This window comes from Lissotriton helveticus, chromosome 8 (assembly GCF_964261635.1).
Source record: "Lissotriton helveticus chromosome 8, aLisHel1.1, whole genome shotgun sequence".
Taxonomy (NCBI): Eukaryota; Metazoa; Chordata; class Amphibia; order Caudata; family Salamandridae; genus Lissotriton; species Lissotriton helveticus.
This window is the reverse complement of record NC_136069.1, coordinates 1,522,259,760-1,522,273,651: the sequence shown is the minus strand read 5'-3', so window position 1 is coordinate 1,522,273,651 and position 13,892 is coordinate 1,522,259,760. Positions and strand designations below refer to the sequence as shown.

The 13,892-nt window shown below is 45.3% G+C and overlaps 1 protein-coding gene across 4 annotated transcripts in view; it reads right to left on the bottom strand.

Annotated features, from left to right (window-relative positions):
• Positions 1-13,892, bottom strand: part of GAB2 (GRB2 associated binding protein 2) — a 555,459-nt gene that overhangs the window by 168,286 nt on the left and 373,281 nt on the right. For all 4 annotated transcript variants that reach the window (XM_078658492.1, XM_078658493.1, XM_078658494.1 and 1 more), the window contains one exon: positions 12,304-12,604. In XM_078658492.1, the coding sequence (XP_078514618.1) occupies positions 12,304-12,604 (301 nt within the window). The remainder of the gene's footprint in view (positions 1-12,303; positions 12,605-13,892) is intronic.

Genomic DNA, 13,892 nt, shown 5'->3' with positions numbered 1-13,892 from the left:
TAAAGGAGGCAGAGAAGGAGGCGCTGAAGGCTTCTTCGGGGTATATACCTCGGAATACGCCGTTCCCGGCGAGCCATCATCCTGTCCGGATTGTGGGGAGCCCCCCACAGTCCTGGGCCTGTCTTTTCGACCTCCAGACGCCGAAGATCGGTGCCCAGACGGCGAGCCTGGGTCCCTAGACGTCGAGCGGCCCTTCGGCGTCGACCGTTTCTCACTCCTCGACGTCGAACGGTGTCGACGTCTCGACGTCGACCCCGACCAGATGGACGAGCCACGGAATCTCGACGACGGGCGATGGTGCCTCGACGGCGACCTCGACCTCTTCGTACGTCTCGACGTCGACCTCTTGGATCGTCTCGACGTCGACCTCTTGGAACGTCTAGACGTTGAATGTCTCGACGTCGACGTCTTCAGCGCCGGAGACTTCTCCCGTCTCGACGGCGGTCTCGACAACGAGGATCCCCTCGACGACGATGTCCTTGACGGCGAACGGCGGTGTCGCCTCGACGGCGAGCGCCGATGCCGGGTCCTCCGATGTCGACCACTCGACGCCGACGGCGACGACGAGGAGATCGACACCGGCTTCGACGGCGGCCGGAACACGTCCCTCGACGTCGACGGGCGACGTTTTCTCAACCCAGAGCCCTGGGGAGACCGGGAACTGGCCGTGGACCTCCCTCTCGACGTCGTGGTCATCGCAACTGACCCAGACGGAGATCTTGGGCGCGGGCTGGACTTCCTGCCCCTGGGGAGACCCCCAGAGGCCTCAGCATGGGCAGAAGGAGCCCCTCCTGACCCACCTCGTGCCTTTAATCTTCTTTCTTCAAGTCCCTGAAGTCTGATTTTTCTCCTGTCCTTCAGGGTCCTTCCAGAGAAGCCTCTACAGATCACACAGTCCTCAGGGATGTGGGAAGAGGGAAGGCAGAGGATACAGACCTCATGGGGGTCTGACTTGGCCTTCTTCCTGGAGCACTCCGGGCATTTGTCAAATAATGCTGGCATTATGGACAATAAAGAAGTGCAGGAACCCAAGAAGAAAGTCACTAAAGTACTTTAAAAGCACCAAAAGTCGAATTTAGTGTAAAAACACCAACAAAACCCTTGAAAAGGGAGAGCTCAATGCTCCAGGGTCCAGCTTGCAGGACCCGGAAAAAAGAACTGAAACTAAGTTGGACCTGCTATGCATTCTGGGATACTGGGAGAAGGTTCTGGAAGGTTCCTTAAAGGCACAGTATCCTATTTAAGCCACATAATGGCAGCCTATGGGGCTTGTCTGTCCAGGTTCTTCTCTCTATCATTCCTGAGGGATTTTGCTGTTAAGCAGGGGAAATCTGTACAGGCTTTGCTGTTTTGTGGATTTTGTGGTGGAATTTCTAGTTGAAGTACTGGACAGTGTAGCCTTTTTTGGCTGCATTATCTGTCTTTAAATTCTCTCTTAAGTGTCTATGCATTTCTGCATTTTTTGACACTGTAAGAGATTATTTTTGATTGCTCCGGGGTCCACGCACATGGGTGGGACTATTCACTAGATTATGACTATACACAGAGATCCCCTACTACAGAAATAATTTGTTGATCGCCCCTTGAAGTCTGTGCTATGTGAAGCGAAACAGTAGTGTTTGGTTGCTAACATATGCCAGGTCCTGTGGTGTTTTAAATATCCCATTTTGGTAAAGATCCCCCAGATTGTCAATACCCACCTGCTGTAACAGTCCCATGCCTACCTCTTCACCAGTGACAGAGAGAGCAGGGTGGTGATGTAGTGGCAATGCAGGGGCATATAAAGGCAGTTGACGCGCCAAACTACCCAACTTGTTCCAGGCCGCATTTGTAGCGCCTATAGTGTTAATGTCTTTGGAGTGTAATGGCTGCCTTCGGTGAGTGATGATCGCGGTCGGTGGTATTTGTAATGCGTCCCCTTCTTCTATAGTGGTATGTGTTAAATATGGGATCTGATGGTACCAGTAAGTAGTGTATTGCGCCTGTGCACACAAGTAATACAGCAAAAAATCAGGCACCTTGAAACCTCCTCTGGAATATGGAAGTGTTAAAGCTCGCAGTTCTATGCGGGCTTGCTTACCGGCCCAGATCAATTTAATCACTAATGATAACAGCCGACGAAAAACTTCTAATGGGGTAGGGATTGGAATATTATTAAAAAGGTAGAGGAACTTTGGTAATATTACCATTTTTACTATGGCCAGTCTATCCGCCAAAGATAAAGGCAGTTGGATCCAGCGACTGATTTTTTCTTTTAGGGAGGTTATCGCTCTACCATAGTTAGTCCTAATCACGATTTCCGGATCACGATGGTACCAAACCCCTAAATATTTTACTGGGTTCGTTTGCCATTCCAAAGGGAATTCTGTGGGGTGCGGGTGTGTGGTATCCGTGAGTGGGATAATTAAAGATTTTGCCCATTACAGGGGCAACTTTAAGAATATAGCCAGCCTCATATCTTACAAACAATGCATCGAAAAATACATGCATGTATACATACTTACATGGGCTTTCAGTAAAACTCTTCACTTATTAGTCTACTTAACTGTAGTCTGTAGTCCACAATTTGCTTCTGCCCCCCACAGCAATCAGCACTGACCAATGGGTCAGCCTACTTCAGCAATTTTGCTCTGACACATGTCCAAACACGCCTACAGAGTAGTCTGCTTCAGTGCTAGGACTGGTAAGCCAATCTCTGCTTGTATTTATTCTTTCATTTAACTGCTTTTATTTATTTTCCAATGTGTCATTTTTTAAATAGGTTAGTTTTGATTTACTTGATTGCCACCTTTAGACATTGCTACTTTTAAAATTGTTACTACATGTTTAGTTATTTTGCACTTTTAAAGTCTAGTGCATAGAAGAATTGCAGACTTGCCAACTCATGATCCATTGGCTTTGCCTATGTTTCGCTTCTGGTCACACCTTCCCATTTCCAATTGAAATTCAGCCAGAGAAGCTGTGTGAGTTTTCTGTGTATTTCTTGTATCTTTAAGCCACGTATCTGTTGCCGGTGAGCCGTGTGTATGATGCCTATATATTGCATTTTTGTTTTCGTTTTTTTAAACTTGCCAAAACCCACCGTAGCCCTCCCACTCACCAACCCAGGTCCCACTCAGATCCTCTGCTCTGTATCCATGCTGCCAGCATGTCTATGGCACTCATACTTGTCTTTACAATACCAGGACAGGATCACTCCCTTCACACATTATAGATAAGTCTTAGCCCTTTAAAATTCTGCTAGGAAAAGTCCTAGCTAGCTGTGCCTTGGACATCTTTGTCACTGCATGGAGGTCGCTAATTGTAAACCTTCCAAAACCAGCCAGCGGTAGAAGTAGTTTTTAGACAAATCAGCCCCTATTTTGCAGCTGCCTTGATTATGAGGAGACACATAAAAGGGGAAACACAGGGACAACAGATGCAGGTGGGACTGTGTCCCTGCTGCTCACTCATACTGGAGGTCCAACCAGCCCCATGATTACTGCGAGTACCATGGGGCAAGGTAGCTGTTTTAGGATTGATGACCCCAGCTTACTGACCACCCTATTAAATGTTACAACATATTCAGGAGGTCAGATATTAGCTGGACTATGGTGTGTGTCCTCACTTATATTAAAAAACACACTGGTGTAATTTGTGTAATTTAAGGAATTTGCATTACCCTTGATATGCAAATGTATCAAATTATGCCATGCAATTAAACACCATTCGTAGTACAAATTTACTGATGGTAAAAGAATAACACGAACAGCTGTCCCATGCGTCAATTGTGTTTCTCCTTCCATGTGTTTTTTACTGCAAAATACTTCTTTTAATCCAAAAATGATGCAAGGGCGCATTTCGAGCTAAAATATAGTGCTAAATTTGCAAATTTCGCAAACCTCTACTAAAAATAGATTAGGGTTATGCCTATCCCTTTTTGATCTGCATTGCGCCCCTTCAATGTGTTAAAGGATTCAGGACTTACTAGGACCTGTACTAGTGAAGGTCAACATGTTCAATTGCCAACACAACTTATGTCGTTTCGTTTCAGAACTTTTATTCGATTAGCACTTAGCAGAATCATAAAAAGTACATCATAAAACTTATGTCAATTTCACCAGAACCAATAAAGGACAAACCAGCTTATTGGAGGTGCATTCCAGCAGCATCTGTAAAAAGAGAGGGCAAGAGTCCTTACTGGTGATCCTCAAACATATACACACACCAGTCTCGTGTAACTAGATAGCAGGTATGCAATTACCCAAACCCAGTGAGGGAATCTCACACCAGGTTCAGAATGCAACAAAATAAATCTGCCTCTGGTAGAATTTACTGAAAAAATTAATGAATGCTATTGATGTCGCTATTAATTGCTTGTTTATTTCTTATGCCAAGTACATAAACACTAAATTTCTCAGAGGTATCTCTGCCCTTAACCCTATCTTATATTTAAACACTCCACACTGAGGCCCTCATTAGGATAGCGGTTTTTCCGCATCCTCCGGGCCGGCGGAAGAGTCCGCCGGCCCGGAGGATGCAGAAAAACCGCTGCGGAGCCTTCACAGACCCCCCGCCAGATTAGGATGGCTGGGGGGTCAGGAAGACCGTCCGCAGCTTTTCCGCCGCGGTCGCTTTCCGACCGCGGCGGAAAAGCTCTAACATGTCTGGCGGTGTCAATCAGACACCGCCAGGCATATTAGGATGTCAGCATTTCTATGCCTTTCCACGGCGGCATTTCCGCCGTGAAAAGGCATACAGACTTTTGTTTGGGGGCCCGTTGCCGGCCCCCAGGGGTGAAGGGGGGTGCACATGGGGGGTACCTATGGTACCCCCCTGCATTTGCGTGCACGAAGCGGCAGGCACCTCGAGGTGCCTGCCGCTTTGTGCATGCAAATGCACTGCTTTCATTTTTAACCTTGCGGCGGGTGCTGCTTGAAGCAGCACCCGCCGCAATGTTAAAAATACAGGATGTGACCGCCAGGGTGGCGGTCACATCCTAATTGCACAGGAGGGACCGCCGCTGCCCCTGCGGACGGTCCCTCCTACTCTGGGGTGGGGGATGGACGCAGGTCCGTCCGCCATCCTAATCGACCCCTGAGTGTGTATTTTATCTAAATGTATCTCAGTAGTCCTTCACTCTACGTTAGGAAATGGTGGGGAAAATAATAAAGACAGAACTTATCATTATGCCATAATTTATTATAGATGGAACGCCAATGCGTTCTCACCGGCGTGCCGTAATCCCAAGCTTGGAATCAGGCACAGAGCGAAATCCCTTTGGTGGCCTGCATTGTGGAAGCTGTCCGGGATTCTAAGGCTCAAAAAGAGGAAGACCTGAGGATTTGGACATCACCGGGAGAGCAGCAATCTATTTAATCAGTTGCCCTTACCCTGTGTGTGGTGGCGTTTGGGTGATGTCTTCATGTGCGGCGTTGTACTAACTGCGCCATCTTGGAATAGTCATGTTTTACTTGTGCATCTCACAAGTATAGCCAATAAGGATAATGAAAAAGAAATACTCAAAAAACACGACCCACAAAAGTCAATAAAAAATGTTTGAGTATCAATGTGTCTTTTTATTCACAAATGTGGAGATGTACACATTCGGCAGGAAAATATTTAGTGGAGCTATTACACCTGGAGGGTACCTGCAGAGAAGCTATGGTGGAAATGAAAAGTCAGAGTTGAAATTAACAAACCAAAATGTAACATCATGGACTAAGCAGATGAGTGGACTCATTTATTGGATATGTAGTCCCATTCGATTAAATCATTCAGACTTTGCCAATCAGTAGCTTCAGAAAAGATGCATTTAACTTTTGTTCTATGTAGAATTGTTTCTGCTGTTTTTAGCCTGAGATTGACTTGTACTAAAACAGTCCATTTGAACTTGCTGATCTGTGTGAAGTTTGCACTAATTTGGTCATAAGTTTTTTATTCTTAAAGATGCTTACATGCTCTCGTATATGCATTTTGACTTTCCATCTAGTGAGGTTAATATAGGGACAGCGAATGCAATTGTGTTACAGTTTGAGAACGTATTCTGAATTCACATTTTGCCCATGTTCAAGATCCCTTCTTTCCTGTATTTGATGAGTTCTAAAGGGCTAGCACGCATCTATTTTTCTGCAAGTACCATTCCCTGGCTGCCACCCCAGGGCTACAGTTTTCTACCCAATTTGCTAACATCATTTGGCCCTATCATGAAAGGCAACCTGTGTCAAAAATTGAATTGAATTGGTATGTTTATGCCCTGTAGATCAGGCCTGTTCATGCTACCTTGTTTTGCGCAAAGGTTTGAGAGGAACAGTAGAATACGTTCATGAGAAATATGTCAGAGCCATTAATATTGCAAGGATGCCATATGGCCTTCTCAATATATATTCACCAAGCACTGTTGTTTACATAAAAAGACTTGGGATATCAGCCTTGGTAAAGCTTCTCTAAAATGTCTGTTAGTTACCAGCACATGCAAATAATAAAATTCATAACCAATATCTTTTTTTATATACAGGAGAGGCAGCCACGGCCAGTGCAGAAAAGAGTGGTGGGCCGGTTGGGGGATGTGTGTGTGTGTGGGGGGGGGGGGGATATTTTGACAGACGTTGACGAAGGGAAAATTAATTAATTATTTAATTTTCCCTCGTGGTCGTCTTTTGAATCCCCCCCAACCCATCCCCAAAGCTCTTATCCGCACCGGCGGCGGCTGAGAGGATATTAGAGCAATCCTCTTCATCCATTGGCTCACTCAACTGTTACTTACATTTTCCAGTCACGTGCCGGATAGGACATGTTACAACGCAAACATTTACAGCACATGCCTTTACAACACCGTTTTTACATCGCAACATCCATTACAACGAATGATTTTACAATGCACGTCATCACAACGCATTTTTAGAAACTCCCTTTACAACGCATTCCATTACAACGCATACCATTACAATCCATAATACCTTTAGGACAACAGTATGGTAAGTGTTGGATAGCCAGACCACTCAAATGGGGAGTCCCGCAGGGCTCCTCGCTCAGCCCGCTTCTATTTAATGTTTATTTCACCCCCCTGGCAAAGCTGATCGCTCAGACTTGGATCAAATCCACCTCCTACGCTGACGACATTCAGCTTCTCTTCACTTTCGACTCCCCTTCTCCCTCAGCTTTTGATCCGTTAAAAACCTGCCTCAGAGACATCTCCAAGTGGATGGATGCCAACTCCCTTCGACTCAATGCCGGAAAACTGAGATTTTGTTTTTTAATTCACCAAACCCTCTGGACTCCAGTCTATGGTGGCCAGAAGATCCGAGCCAAGCCCCCACGCCTAAAGACTCAGTAAAAAATCTTGGAGTCCGCTGGGATAATCATCTCAGCTTCAATACCCAGGTACAAACAGTGACAGCCTCCTGTTTTGGCTAGATCAGGACCATCAAGCGACTCATCAAGGACCTACCAGCGGACTGCCGTAAGACTGTGATCCAGGCACTGATCATTTCCCATCTTGATTATGCCAATGCCCTCTACCTAGGTATCACAGCAGGCCAATGTCAAAAACTCCAGACCGTCCAAAATGCCGCCGCTCGGCTAGTGGAAAGAATCCCTTTCAGACACCATATCTCTCCCCACCTCCGCAAATTGCATTGACTGCCAATGGCCAAAAGGTGTATTTTCAAAGCTATGACGCTGGCCCATCGAGCCTCGAGGGGTATGGGATCTGCCCATTTGAAAAACACCTTGCGACCGTATACCAACTACAGGACTTTACGGTCCAACTCTCTCCTTCTCCTGGAAACTCCACGCTTTAAACGCTCACGGGCAGGTGGAAAAACCTTTGAGGTATGTGCCTCCCAGCACTGGAACAAGCTCCCGTTGGCCCTTCGCTCTTCCCAATCAGAAATGTCATTCCGCAAGTCCCTGAAGACCCACCTGTTTTCCCTCTAACAGCCTTCTGTGCCCTCCACCTTCAAAGTTCTCAGCGCCGGGACGCCCCGTCGGGGCAGCTGTGCGCTCTATAAAATACACAAATAAATAAATAAATAGTGTAGGGGTAAAAATGACTATTCCAACTCCAGTGAGTGCAACAGTAGAGTAAGTGTTGGATAGTGTAGGGGTAACAATGACTATTCCCACTCCAGTGAGTGCAACAGTAGGGTAAGTGTTGGATAGTGTAGGGGTAAAAATGACTATTTCCCATTACTTACCTTATAATGCGTTGTAATGGCTTACACTGTGGGTGATGACACTTTACCCAATCAAATGTGCACAGCGGCCTAATAGGAAGTAGTACCCTTCAGTGACAGGGATATTAGGCAAAAACTTTATTTGGCAGTGCTTTTTTCTTGCCACTCATCATCCTTTTTAATAACGTTTCTTTACACCAATAAGTATCCCATTCTTCTGTTTTCCAAATTAAAACGGATTTCTATATCTGTTCTAAGTACACCTGGCCTCTAGGAAGCACAGATACTGATGTATTAAAACTATATGCTATGGTTTTTATTTTTAAACTAAACATGGTTTATTTTTTCCTTTTATTTATTTGTGTGGCCTAGGCTTGCAATAAAAACATTTTAAAGATGTACCCATCGCACCACGCTGCCAAGGCCAGACCTACTGGCCTGGTCAATGCTAGTATCTTTTAGAAGTCCTGAAGGTTCCCACTTACTAGGCTTACACACTTGCAGGAAAGCAATTAAGTAGTGGGAACATGCAGATACTGTAAGAGAAAGAAAAACAAACAAACAAACATTGAAAATCCAATAGGTCTCGCCTTTGATTAAGTTAAAGCCGTTTGCTTTGCTAATGATATTGTATAGCAACGCAACTGGCTTTAACTTAATGAAAGGCGAGACCTATTGCTTTTTTAATGCTTGTTTAGGAAAATCTAGCTCCTGGGCCAAAGCAAGCAGAAGAAGATCAAGGTAGTATAGAGAGAAATAGATCACACCCATGACAGAGAGACACACAGGCAGACGCAACAAAGGCGGACACACTGGTAGAGACACACACGGGCACACAGGCGGACACAATGAAGGCGGACACACTGCTAGACACACACACAGATGGGCACAGAGGCAGACACAGCAAAGGTCAACACACTGATAAAAAACACACACACAGATGGACACACAGGCAGACACAATAAAGGTTAATTTAGTAAAATGAAAACCATGACAGAGACACAGACGTACACACAGGCACACAATAGCAGACACACGAGTACAAACACACACTCACACAAAGGCACACAGACATGCACACAATGATAGAGAAACATGTGGATTGACACGCAACGATAGACGGGTATAGAGACATACACAATGACACACACACGGATACAAACACACGACAGTCGGGTAAACAGACATGCACACAGTGAGAGACACACGGATAAAGACATGCACAAAACACACCGTGATAAAGAGGCGCTCAGACACATGCACACAAACACACACAATGCCATTCGTGTAGAGTGTTGGTAAATCAACATTTCGAGCCGTGACCGAGGGATGTGTGCAAGGCCTGCCTGCTCCAGGTTTGTTGTGGCGTTTAGAGGTGTGTGGTGGGTGTGGCAGGGTGTCACGGGGTTCCTGTCTGCCCTGGGCCGGGCAAAGACCTTAACACCTGTCCATTTCCGCCCCGAGAACAGGATACCTACGGCCCCTTTAATGCTGCGTGGGCTTTCCCAGAAATCAGAACTACAGAGGGGACGTCATCGTCCTTCAACCAATCGGAGACAAGGGAGGAGTTCATATCGGTCTACCCGGAAGGAGATGGCGCGAAAGTGGAAGCCGGATCGGGAGCAGGGAAGGAGTCGACCAGCGTTTCTACGGAGGTGCCCAGGAGCGAGGAGAACGAAGACTCGAAAGACGCTCACCCGACGGAAACTAGAACGCCAGCAGGCCATCGAGGACACGAGCCGCCCCGCCGCACTTTTGGAGAAGTGTGGCTACGCAAGGTACGGGGCCGGCTAAGGGTCTCGTCTTTTCACGGGGAGGGAGCGGGTAGAGGTGGTTGAGGGAGGTCACGGGACGGGGTGTGTCTGTTCTTGTCAGTCGCTAGCCCCCGAGCACACACTTTGAAGTCTACTGCTGCAATATTTTGGTGAGAGTCCCTGGTGATCCCCTCACTACCCGCCCCCCTCCTCCAGACCCGGAATGTAGGTGAAAATAGTAACCCTTGGGTCTTGTTTCTCTTTTCTTTTATGTCCTAACGGGAGCTCTCCTATGGACCCCTGAAGGCAAGACGATAAAGTCAAGACACGAAGCTAGAAGGACTTACACCCCAGTTGCCAAGATCTGCGATACCACCTGCTTTGATATAATGATTTGAATGACTGTTGTACTCCTGAAAATAAAGAAGTACGGCTTAGAAAAAAACATATCAGTGGACCCGTGCCTCTTCCTTCTAGACCCCCCCCCCTCTTCCACATGCCACAAGTGGCGAGCCAGATAGGAGTTATCACTGGTAGGCGAACCGTCATCTGATAAAAGATGGAGGCTCTCATCCAACAAATGAAGGAAGAACAGGACAAGCTCGAGTGGGCCATAGGACAGACGTCCAGCCAGGCTGAAGCAGACCGCACAGCCTTCGCAGCCGCCATACAGAATCAATCTGACGATCTACTGAAGCTAGCTGAGGGCCAAACACAACTCATGACGGTCCTAGGAGAAGGGAGAACTAATGCACCCCCTCCAGGAACGGAGGCTATCCAGCGGGAGCTTCACGAGCGGAGGTACAGCGCTAGCGCATTCAGTGCGCGGGGAGCGACAAGGAATACATCAGACCCCCGGGGGGACACGCTCATTTGAAAGATACAACGAGGGAGAAATTAATTGTAAACACAGGTTGCTAAACAACTAACATCCACCCAGGGACAGGGAAACGTCTCCTCAACTAGAAATACGGACATAAGGATTTCCTCACTCAGGCTATCCAGCGGGAGCTTCACGAGCGGAGGTACAGCGCTAGCGCATTCAGTGCGCGGGAATACATCGGACCCCCGGGGGGACACGCTCATTTGAAAGATACAACGAGGGAGAAATTCATTGTAAACACAGGTTGCTAAACAACTAACATCCACCCAGAGACAGGGAAACATCTCCTCAACTAGAAATACGGACATAAGGATTTCCGATACAACTACCACGAACTCCTCCCTCCAAAGGGGCGCCGGATGGTGCATATGGAGAAATAGGATTTGAAGCCCAGCAAAACGTCCCCTCCCCCACTTGTTGTCATTTCTGGAAACAGCGTCAGTTCAAAAGATACAGATAAATAACAAAGCCCTGATGAGGGTTCGAAAATTGGTTATTCGAACCTGAAACGCGTCGGCATATCCACAAGAGCGAATTGTATCATTTATTGATATACTAAAAACAATGTATACTGCTGTTTTCTCTTGTGATTGAACTTTGCTTTGTTTACCTTGAAAAAGGAATTGATTTGGTATTATTGATGTAATGAATTTTTAATGTTCAATGTTCTGTGTTATTTGGATGTATTCTTGATTTATGTCTTGTTATGAAGATTGTTTAGTTTGTAATGTCATGGTATAAATGTATATCTCTTTTTGCCTTAAAAAACAAGTTTCTCTAAAAAAAAGTAAAAAATACGAGTGAAAGGTATTAATAAAAGTACCTGACCAGGTTTAATTAACTTGCAGTTGGTCTCGTTTTGAAATAGCTATATCATCCAGATATGAGGAGTTGGGGCACTCTTTAGTTTTCCTACTATGTTTAAAGTTAAAGCACAAGGTTTATCAAAGATGGCGGTGGGCTGTCCACTGTCCTTACATGCACGCGCATACTGTTTTGTTTGGACAAATGGCGAGAGCAGCAATCTTTGTCCATCCCTGCGCGTGTATGTAAGGCTTTGGCAGAATCGATTGCAAAAAGTCCTCTCTGGCGAGAGCAACGCATGCACTGCTTTCGCCAGGCGAGACCTAAAAATATTATTACCAGCAAAAAGGAAGGAATGAAAACTATAAGAGCTCACATCTAAAATACAATGCTATCTAGAAGAACCAGACCTACCATGCATTAGAGTGAATAATACATGTTTTTCAAAATAGTTAGCAGAACTGAGACCCACGCAGAACTACTGTTAGCCAAAGGGAAGGTGTTCCGAAGAAGCAACCTGCATTGTGGCTCTAAAATCTGAATTTTTTTTATCAAAACATAATCTCAATTTAGAAGATGTTGCATTGAAGAGGGCGTTGCCCTCCAAGACATCATTTGTACACATTGTGCAAATTTGTTTTTATATTTCCCAGCAAAGATTAGAGCTCACATAGAAAGAACTATTGCACTATTCTTGTCACAGTACCTGCATTCTCCTCCGATTGGTTAAAGCCACAGATCTGACAGATGCTGCGAACCCACTTGTTCATCTCTTCCTCCGTCTCCGCCACGAGGTAGAAGGTCCTGTCGCTGGTCTTGATATCAAAGACATAGCTGTCCTGCAGCTCCTTCTTGTTGAAGGTGAGTCCTGAATCCACCTGCTCACAGAAGCTGAGGTTAATGACACGGATGGGCTTCTTGGTGTGGTCATTTTTGTAATACTCGAGAACGTCGGGATCACCACTCATCCTTCCGCTGCGCAGGATAAACCAACGCTTCTTCCATGCCTAGTCAAGAGAAAAAACACCAGGTTACATTAAGTTGAAAAAATATGCAAGTCTAAAGATGGTATCAGAGCATAAATGAAGTTTCCAAGGTGCATTATCCAGAGAAAATTAATTTCCTTCCAAGCTATGTGGCACCACAAGAGTGAAGGGCAATTATCTCAATGATTATGCCCTACAGAATGTTCAAGAATGAAATTAGAACATGCTAAGCTGCTGGAGTTTAGAAAACTTTGCCTAATTACATTTTCAGCAACACTGGTGGACAGGCATTGACGTGTGACATATTGAGTACTTTGAGAAAATCTAAGCAGCAACATCTGAGGTGAAAGTCGCATTCTGATTGGCTGGTGGATATGTATTATTACAACACCTGCTACAAGTTAAGGTGAATCAAGTCTGCTTTTTTCCCTTCATAGCAAGCTGATTAGACAGCACACCCTTAATAGCCTTAACGGTTCAGTAAAACACTCCTCTAACAAGCCACCAAAATCCATTCAGACTCCCTCCAAAACCAGATGACATCCATTATTTTACACATTTACTGTGGGTATAAGAATTACTTACATTTGAGAGGATCTTTTAGACTAGCAATTTCTTACAATCTCTGCAGATTTTATGAAATGAAGGCTAACATGTCACAGGTGTTAACATTTGTGGAATTGACACCAGAAAGCTGACACAGACATTACGTCTCACAACAAACAGAATTAGTGCAGACTCCTCCTTGTTGGCTGATTTTGTGCATGCATGACTAACACATACATGTTTGGCAATGAGTACATGTGCTATTGAATAAAACCTATGTAAATGCGCCTAATAGCATAGCGCGTCATTTAGGAGTAGCTCACTATTGCTACCCTAAATTCGCTGCTAGTGTTGCCTGTGGACTTGCTCAGAGCACACCACACTTCCTGTTCTTTCATGGCTTATTACCTGTTTTAAAGGGTGCAATGGCGACACATGTAGTAAAAGAAATGCTCCCAAAAAGTTCTAACTTAGACTTATCAGAATTGTGATTTTTATATTGGTAAACTAGAAGTTAAAAAATAAATCTTCAATATAAGACACAATCAATTTGAATTTTGAGAAAAATATTTAGCCATTAAGTTGGGGAAAAAAAGTAATATTGCAAAGCGAGTACACCTTACATTTTACTGAAATTCAGACTTGAAGCCATCCACACCTTCTGCACTCCGCCAGCAGGGACTATTTATCATAGATGAATTCTTATCTTTTTTCTGCTATTTTTCGAGTCTCTTGCACTGAATTAATGTTACCCTCCTTTGCT